At 50.6% G+C, this 9811-nt stretch overlaps 1 protein-coding gene across 1 annotated transcript in view; it reads right to left on the reverse strand.

Annotated features, from left to right (window-relative positions):
* Positions 1 to 9811, reverse strand: part of Grtp1 (growth hormone regulated TBC protein 1) — a 25952-nt gene that overhangs the window by 10333 nt on the left and 5808 nt on the right. The window contains exons 3-5 of the mRNA XM_031339113.1: positions 6385 to 6543; positions 3805 to 3929; positions 1651 to 1747 (exon numbers count right to left, since the gene is read on the reverse strand). Of these exons, the coding sequence (XP_031194973.1) occupies positions 1651 to 1747; positions 3805 to 3929; positions 6385 to 6543 (381 nt within the window). The remainder of the gene's footprint in view (positions 1 to 1650; positions 1748 to 3804; positions 3930 to 6384; positions 6544 to 9811) is intronic.

A 9811-nucleotide genomic window follows, 5' to 3' on the forward strand; every position in this document is an offset into this window, starting at 1 on the left:
TTTGGTACCTCAGACTCTTAGGGACTCTTTACACAATCCAGATACTAATCCTGCCTCCTGCACTGTCCACACCAGGAACTACCTCACTCACGGCGTCCTTAACCAAAACTGCTAGCACGGGCTTTTGGGGTTTGGAGACAGGGTCTAACTGTGCTGCCTTGGATGGACTGATGGACTGACACTTGTTATATAGACCAGGTTGGACTCGAACTCGAAGAGCTTGCCTCTGCCTCCTGAGTGATGAGATTAAAGGCACGTGCCTCCATGCCCTGCCTCCTACCAGTTTCCACATGTCCAGCTGGGCTGCGGCATCGGACACCATGACCAAAAGCAACGGGAAGAGGAAAGGGTTAATTCACATCACACTTCCACATTGTAGTCCATCACTGAAGGAAGTCAGGACAGGAACCCAAACAGGACAGGAACCTGGAGGCAGGAGCTGATGCAGAGGCCATGGAGGGGCACTGCTTACTGGCTTGTCTCCATGGCTTGCTCAACCTGTTTTCTTATAGAACCCACGGCTACCAGTCCAGGGGCGGCCCCACCCATGATGGTGCCATCAATCAAGAAAACATCACACGCTCACCTACAGGGCATTTTCTCAGTTGAGGTTTCCTCTGCCCCAAGTGACTCTAGCTTGTGTCAAACTGACATAAAACCAGCCGGCCCACATCCCCCGCCTTTGTGCCTCCCAGACTGACGGCAGCAGTAAGGTGAGCTCGCTTCCATCTGGTGGGTCCCAGTCCACTAGCACCTCCCTACCTCAGGTCTCAGCAAGGCGTGGAGCTCACGTACCTCACAGTCCTGTCACGGTACAGAACCCAGACTCGGAAAAGACAGCAGGACATCAGCCTTGAGCCGACCCATTCCCTAGACCTCCAGTCTCCTTATCTGGAAAATAGGCTTGACCAATATGAACATACAACTTAGCCTGAAGTGAGGCTATGTTTGAAGTTTAGCAGGAACCAGGAAAACCACCCAGGCCAGAGGCCACACCCCCACGCATGTTCTCAGCACCCGTCTGAGGGGCCATGCATAGGACTGGCCAGACGGGAAATCACCTCCCGCAGGATACCACTGGCTCTTGTCAGGGCCCTTCGCTGCAGCCCAGAGTCCACACTGGCTTTAATACAACTGGAGACTATTCTCTAATGAAGAGAGAAGGCACGCAGGTTTGAAATGGACTTCCCTCTTATAAAGCAGCAACCCTTGGCAATAACGTGCCGAATCCTAACAAGCCCACTGATACATTTGCTCTGTGTGGCTCCTATGTGATCAGGTTGACTACAGAAAGGCCACGCACACAAGGAAAGGACCATCAGGACACATGACCAAAGGCAAGAAGACCACACCCTGAGCAGAGGGCACAGAAATCCCATTCTCCTTAATGTCGACTTCCACAAAGCCAGTTCTTACTACACCTTTTTTTCTCCTTTTCTCTTTCCAGTGTTATATTAAACCGCAGACTTACAAAAGCCAGAAAGCGCTCTATCCCTGAGTTACACCTCAACCATTTCACTCCATCCTGACTTGGCCAGCCAGACTTTTTCAAAGGCACCAGAGGCAGGGCAGGGCGGAGAGGAGAGGAGAGGGGCAGGGAGGGGAAGGAGAGGGGAAGGGAAGGGTGAGCAAAGAGAACTTTCAACCTACCAGGTAATATTCTTCCAACAAGTGCGTCCAAGAGCCAAAAGGACTCCTCTTCGTTCTTAGTGATGAGGATCAGGTACCCAGCTATGAAGTTCATTCCCTGAAATCAGCATGGAAAACAAACTTCACAAAGATCTAAACAGACGGAGTGCAGTGTTTCAGCTCACAGCGGGTTCCGCAGCTCACAGCGGTTCCATTCTTCTGCCCTTCCTGGAAACCTGTGACACTCCAGACCAGCAGTTCTCAACCTTCCTAATGCTGCCACCCTTTAATGCCCTTCCTCACATTGTGCTGACCCCCAACCATAAACCTATTTCGTTGCTACTTCATAACTGTAATTTGCTACTGTTGTAAACCCCAACATAAATACACGATCTACAGGGCATCTGATATGTGGCCTCCATGAAAGGATCTTTGACCGTGCCCACAGGTTGAAAACCAGTGCTCTAGACCTTCCTTTGCCTGGCACAGTAGAGATCCAAAGCAGTTGTCTACACTGTTCAGCCAGCCAAAATGAGAGCAATTCAGCCTGAAGAACACCGGTGCCACTCAGAATATGAAACCAAAGGTGCTCTCCTCTGATGCTGGCCTGCGGTACAGTCAGTGAGTGCTGCCTGACACCTGTTCTTCACCCAGAGTGTCCTCAAGAGTGAGATTCAGTGCACAGGTTAAGATGCGCAGGGGTCGGGGAGCTGGCCCTAGCAAAGCGTTTGTCCCACAACTGCCTTTGGATTCTCGGTGACCATATGCAGAAGCTGACACTGTGAGAAGTGCTGATCTCAGAACTAGGGAGTCGGAGACAGGCACATTACTCCAGGACCTGCTGGCCTAGATCCCCTAAGTTAGCAAGCAGCAGGTTCAGTGAGCTCAGAGGCCACCGTCTTTAAAATGAGGTGGGGAGTTATCTCTAGAGTGAGACACTTGATGCCAGCCTCTGGTCTCTGTGTGCAGAAGCATGCATGTACTCATGACCACACATACACAGGCATATGCCCTGCCCACAAAGGCTGAATGAAGCTCAGGGTAAAAGAACTTCTCAGTCATGCAGAAGATCCCTGCTTCTGTGCCCAGCACTGAAAAAAGAGAAGGGACAAAAGGAAAACGCACAGACCAAGGCACCATGACAGGGCAGAGGCCAGTGACAACTCTGCTCCTCTGTCACGAGCTCATGAAAGAGACAGCTCCTGGGAAGATGACAGAGTGGGTGGGAACGGTGGTGCTTCACACCGGTGGTGCTTCACCTATGTGCAGTCCATCCTCATCATAGGAGAGTGCAAGGCTATTTGCAAACAGTCTCTGACTTCCCTATGTTACGGGCGGGACTGTGTCCCCAAAGCCAGAAGTCTTCTGCCTCAGTGTGGCTTCATTTGGAGACAGGTCTGTTCAGATGTCCACTAGCTAAAAAGAGTTCCCTTTGGAATCGGGGCATCACTTAGATGATGTGGGCCCTAACAAAAAGGGAGGGCCTAGACACAGACAACGGCAGGGCAAACCTGGAGACACCAATCCCAGGAATGTCAGATCCTGGGGTGAGGCCTGGACAGGAAGTAGGAAGCACCATCTTTAACAGCTGCAGAGGGCTTGGTCCTAACAGTAGACCCACCCACACCCGGGTCTCACATTTCCAGAATTATTCTAGGTTAAGCCACACAGTTTGCAAGTTCACTGGCCCCAGCACATTCCCAAACACAGTCAGGAAACTGTTCCCCAACTAGCAAAATACAAACAAGAACAAAATCTGCAGGAAGGATCCATTACACCAGACATCCAAAAACACGAGAGCGGTCAGTACCGGGATGCTCCTCCACACGCCCAGGAAGCCTGCACAGCGCACCTCAGGCCCCGACCTCCTCCTGTTGTGCCCACTCAGCGTCATTCCCACTCTTCCCAATTCCCACTCTCACCAAAGTCATCCAACAGGTGCCTTCTGCTTTTCCATCAGGGACACGCTGCGAGCTAAGCCTACTGCGAGGAAGGTGTCCCTACTGCGTGGAAGGCATCCCTACTGCAAGGAAGGCATCCCTACTGTGAGGAAGGCATCCCTACCTAGATCTCGTGAGCCCAGAATAAAGCTTGTAAAATGTCATTGCTGTGGACCTGTGGGGTACCAAATGTTCCCCCTGAAACATGCCAATTCTAAGGCTCCGGAGGGCTCACCTGGCAGTACCCCACATCTGGGTTGTGTAGCCCATATGCCAGGAGCACGTTGTACAGGGTCTTCTGGAGACAAGGATCCGCCGTCTTCCGGAACATCACGTTGTCAGGGAATGTCCGGTTCAAGTCTACACAGAAATTCACCAGCACCATGAAGCCACTCTGCATCTGCCAGGGTGGCCAGATTCGGTGTCGGGTTTCTGGAATGGTGTCACCTGGCTGCCTCCGAGTCACCCCACAGAGGCCTAGCCCCCACCTCAAGCGAGTCGCACACCTGTGCCTGGACAGCACAGGAGACTACAGCATGCTGCACCAGGAAGGAGAGCGGGGATGGAGCACGGTGTTCTCTCAGAATTGGGAATTCAGAATTCAGAATTGGTGGCTTCCTAGAGCTATGGTCTCTCCACTGGACACTTCCAATCACCCTGTCAACATGGAAGGAAGCTTCCAGATTCTAAAGATCAAATATATAACACCCTCTGATCCTTAATCTTAGAAAGAGAAGCAGTCAGATTTCTGTGAGTTCAAGGCCAACCTGATCTACATAATTGGCCAGCCAGGCCTACGTAATGAAACTCAGTCTCAACAAACAACAACAACCACAACAACAAAACTCTAGGCTTGGTGGCTCACACCTGTAACTGTAACACTCTCGAGGCTAAGGCAGGAGGACTGCTGAGTTCAGGGCTAGCCTGGGCTACAGCGTGCACCGCAGTTTCAGGAGACCTGAAACAAAAACCGCCCAGAACATAGGAAGGAGAACGGGTCAAGGTTCCCTTCAGAGATAAAGCAATAGCAAGAGTTAAGTAAACCCATGCTGCCGGGGTTTGTGCCAAGGCTTCCCTGCCCCGCCCCGCCCCCCCCTTCCTGCCCTTGTAGCCCTTCACGCTCCATAACCTCCCAGACCCAAAACATCTCCCTTGGAACTGTAAACACTCGGGGACGCAGAGCAGTCACAGGAACAGCAGCGGCTTGCCACTCCAGGCTAGAGGACAAGGCGGCCGGTGTCCGCCCTCCATGGCTAATCCACCCTTGACCGTGATGTTGTCATGGCAAGGTGAAGCCCAGTGTGGATGAGGCTTGGGGCCCTGTCTGTGGTTCTGTGGACATGGCAAGTCCACCATGCAGTCCTCTAAAATGGTTTATCCGTGTACTCAAAACAGAAGCTCGGCATATTGCTCAGGTGGCAGTGCTTTTACTGCATGTAGAAAGCCCTGGATTTGCTCTCCAGTACCACCAATACCAGGCACGGTGGCATCCACCTATAATCCCAGCACTCTGGAGGTAGAGACAGGTTGTTTATGGTTACCTATGGCAGTCCAGGCCAGTCTGGGACGCCATTCTAACACACAAAGGTACTTGCCACCAAGCCGGGTGGCCTGAGTGCTATCCTTGGTACCCACCTGGTGGCCTGAGTGCTATCCTTGGTACCCACATAATGGAAGAAGCAGTTCCCCCTGTTGTCCTTCACTCTCCATCTTCTGTATATACACGCAAGCACATAATCAATCAATAAAATGAAACCTCTAAAACAAGCCAGGGCCAGGGCGTGCACCTCTTCACTCCTACACTTGGGAAGTAGAGCCTGGCAGATGGTGAGCCAAGGCCAGCCTGGTCTACATAAACAAGTTCTAGGCCAGCCCCAGGGTTATATAGTGAAACCGTGTCTCAAAAATGAACATATAACTTAAAAATGGCAATGTGAGAGAGCTTACATGTGTCCCACAGGATCTACAGTCTGAGACAAACGGAGGATGGCACGGACCAGGGCTGGAATGTAAGATGACATTAGTGTTTAACAGGACAATTTTGGTTTGGGAAATAAAAGGTAAATCTTAATATGCATATTTTCCCACAACACTTTTTTTTTTTTTCCTAAAAAGGCACTAAACAGAACCTTTAAAATCATTTTCCAGGGCTGGAGAGATAGCTCAATGGTTAAGAGCACTGACTGCTCTGCCAGAGGTCCTGAGTTCAATTCCCAGCAGCCACATGGTGGCTCACAACCATCTGTAATGGGGTCCGATGCCCTCTTCTAGTGTGTGTCTGAAGACAGCTGCAGTGTACTCATATACATAAAAAATAAATAAATCTTTAAAATCATTTTCCAAACAAACAGCTATAGTCAATTGTATGTAAGGCACACAAGGCTACCTGAGGACCTCACTGGGTGCCAGGCCCCTACAGCCTGCCTCAGGCCACACAAGCCCTGGCCACAAACTAAAACTCAGGAGGGCAGTGCAGGCTTTGGAATGGCCCCGCCCATGGGAGGGACAAGCTATTTCCTCACCCTCAGTTCTCTGCTAGGTAACACTAAAACTCTGGCACACTGTGTTTACACTGGTGTTGACTAGAATCTCAGAGTGCTCACGAGCCACTAGTCACACAAATGTCTGCTGTTCTCCTGCGGAGCAAGAACTCTGGTCTTGATTTCCCCCCAAAACTTAGCATCTCTAGGCACATCTTTAGTAAGGCAGACTTGAGCAAGGGCGGATCTCTGCTCCGTCAGGGAAGGGCCCCGCCCCACCCTCTCCAACTCCAAACTCCCTGGCACAGGCTCTGCGCACAACACAGGCCTCCCACCTGTCCTGATGGCTTCCTCCAGGCTGGAGCTACTCTCTCCCTCGAGCAGCTGATGGTAGTATCCAGGGTTCTGGTCCATCTGGGCCTGGGCTCCACTCACGGCCATCCACACACGGGCCCGGTGCTCCAGGGGGATTCCCTTCCGGACATAGCGCTTCACTGAAACCAGAGAGACTGAGGTTGAGCTCAGAGCCCAGGGGATAAGGAGGCCGTTCCTCTTCCTCCTTCACCTGAGCACTTGTCTTCCTAAACCAATCCAGAGAGAAACAGAAGTGTCCACAGGCTTCTGAAATGGAACACGACCGGTACATACCCTAACTACTCCCCTCCACTAGCCAGAGCTGGGGGTGGGGGCAGGCCAGGGCTGCGGGATCCCCTCCATCCTGACAGATCAGGATACGGGGTCCCCTCCATCCTGACAGATCAGGGATACGGGGTCCCCTCCATCCTGACAGATCAGGATACGGGGTCCCCTCCATCCTGACAGGCCAGGGCTGCGGGATCCCCTCCATCCTGACAGACCAGGGCTGAGGGATCCCCTCCATCCTGTCTACCATCAGCCCTGAAAGCTACACCCCCCACTCTGAGGACTGAAGGACTCTGTCCAGGCGGATTCTTGGCCCTAGATGGCCACTCTGCACACCATGCTGGCTAGACCCACTACAGGACCAGAGAACAACTGTCCAACTAGGGTGTGGCCTAGTAGAATAGAATGTCCTTGGTTTGTACAAGGCCCTGGATCCTATGCTCAGATCTAGAAGAGACAAAAACAAGATTTAAAAAGAGACAAAATCAAAATTTAAAAAAGCCTCAGTTGGGAAGTAGGCAGAGACGTGGAGTCTTTGCCACCCATTGGTCTTCAGGTAGAGAGGAAAGGCCAGGGGACTTTAGGGAGAAGTTCTCAGGGACCTTAGACACCAACCAGGCACTGGTCCTCACCTGGAGGAGACCCAGGGGCCAGAGGGATCACAGCTTCAGCATAGGTCAGCAGACTCCAGAAGCCCAGAGGGACCCCAGCTTCAGCATAGGTCAGCAGACCCCAGGAGCCAAAGGGACCATGACTCCAGCATCTATATCTCTCAGAGGGATCACAGCTTCATCATCTGTATCTCTCAGAGGGACCCCAGCTTCAGCATAAGTCAGCAGACCAGGAGCCAAAGGGACCACGACTATCTCTCTCAGAGGGACTGCGGCTTCAGCATCTGTACCTCTCAGAGGGACTGCGGCTTCAGCATCTGTACCTCTCAGAGGGACTGCGGCTTCAGCATCTGCATCTGTCCCAGTGACTGTCTCCTACTGATCACCACTTTCTCTAACAGGGATAATTTTGTTGGAAGTAGGTAAAGTCTGATGACTTAGGTCTGGTCCCTCCTTGGTCCAGGGCTGCTGCTATCCTAATAACATCTTCAATATGTACTTCTTCGAAAGCTTTGCTGTTTTTCTTTGGCATTATATCATTTTAAAAAGAATCATTACTTTCGTGTGGAGAGATGGATCAGTGGCTGCTCTTGCAGGGGACCCTGTGTCCAGTTCACAGCCGCCTTGTGGCAGCTCACGACCATCTATGACTTTAGTCCCAGGGGACCTGATGCCCTCTTCTGACTTCTTTGGGCACTAGGCATGCATGTGGTGCATACACACATATGGGAAAAGCACCCACACAACCCACACACATTTAAAAAAATTAAAAATAACTTTAAAAAGGAAGTGGCTTTAGGGAGTGCTATAATTTGGATATTAACTGTCTACCAGGCCCTTTTATCTGGGGTGTGGCCCCCAAAGCACTGCTACCAGGAGGTAGCACCTTTTAAAGGTGGTGCCAAATAGGGTGTTCCAGTAACTGAAGGTTCTGCCCTTGAAGGACAGTGAAATGTTCTTCCTCCTCTTTCTCTGTGTCCTGGTCAGGAGGTGAGTTGGTATACCCAATACTGCCATGGAAAAGAAAAAAACCCAGGCTCAGAATACAGCTTAATGGTACAGCATTTGATTGCTATGCATGGAGTCCTAGGTTCAATTCCCAGCTCTATGAAAAAAAGAAAGAAGGAAAGAAGGGAAGAAAGAAAATAAAGAGAGACAAAAGAAAAGGCCTGAGATATCTATTTTCAACAGACAAATCATTAAAAAATAACTTCCCATGGGCTGGAAAGATGGGTCGGCAGGTAAAGGCACTTGCACCAAATGCCTGCCAACCTGAGTCTGGTCCCCAGAATTCACAGAAAATCCAGGTAAAGAAAACCAACTCCAGCCAGGTAGTGGTGGCGCACGCCTTGAATCTCAGCACCTGGGAGGCAGAGGCAGAAGGATTTCTGAGTTCGAGGCCAGCCTAGTCTACACAGTGAGTTCCAGGACAGCCAGGGCTACACAGAGAAACACTGTCTCAACCCCCCCCCAAAAAAAAAGAAAGAAAGAAAGAAAGAAAGAAAACCAACTCACAATGTTGTCCTTCGACCTATAGACACACACCATGCTAACTGTAAACTCACTCTAACGAAACAATATAGCAAGTGGATTCACGGTACACAATAAAGAAGGGAGAAACAGTGGCCCACAAAGTTGGCTCTATTCCTAAGAGCACTCATTGCTTTTCCAGAGGATCTGGGATCAATCACCAGCACTCACATACATGCAGGAAAAATACCCATAAATATAATTAAAAAAAAAAAACTTTTTAAAAGCAATGCAGAGAAACAAGTTCATACAAAGAAAGCCAATTGCTTTTTGACAAAAGTAGTAAAGGAAATTCAATGCAGTTAAGAGTAGTTTGTCCAAATAAAAAATGGTAAAAAAACCAAAACACCAACAATGTAAAATCTGCAGCCACGGGGCCAGACGTGCTGGGAATGCAAAAATGCACAGCCACTTTGAAAACGGCTTTGCAGTTTCTTTTCTGGCTCCTCTCCCCTTTGATTCTGGGAATCAGATTCTAGGCCTTACACAGCCTAGACAAAGCAATTCCTTACTAGTTAATATAACCTAACAATCCCACTAAGAAAACCTGAAAGCTGTGTTCACACAAAAGCCTGAGATAAGCAGACAGGCTGCGAACACCTCAGCAGCAGAAGGGATGTGCCGCCCGGGGCACACAAGAGCCCAGCTGAGCCTCTAGTGCAACATGAAAACCAGACTCAGCAGCCCAGGGGAGCAGTTACAACCCACCCTGGGAAGGCTGACTCAGGGCTGGCCTGGACACGGACTGGCAAGGAGAACTCAGAAGTGATGAAACCGTTTTAATCTTTCATGTGTATGGAGGAATACCCACCAGGGTGCTGGGTCTCCTGGACCTGGAGTTTTACAGTGTGAGCAGCCTGACACAGGTGCTGGGAATCAAACTTTGTAAGCAGTACACATTCTAACTGTGGAGCCATCTCGCCAGCCACCTCCCCTCCCCTCCCCTCCCCATCTCACCAGCCACCTCCCCTCCCCTCCC

The sequence above is a fragment of the Mastomys coucha genome, unplaced genomic scaffold (assembly GCF_008632895.1).
Source record: "Mastomys coucha isolate ucsf_1 unplaced genomic scaffold, UCSF_Mcou_1 pScaffold22, whole genome shotgun sequence".
NCBI classification, from domain to species: domain Eukaryota; kingdom Metazoa; phylum Chordata; class Mammalia; order Rodentia; family Muridae; genus Mastomys; species Mastomys coucha.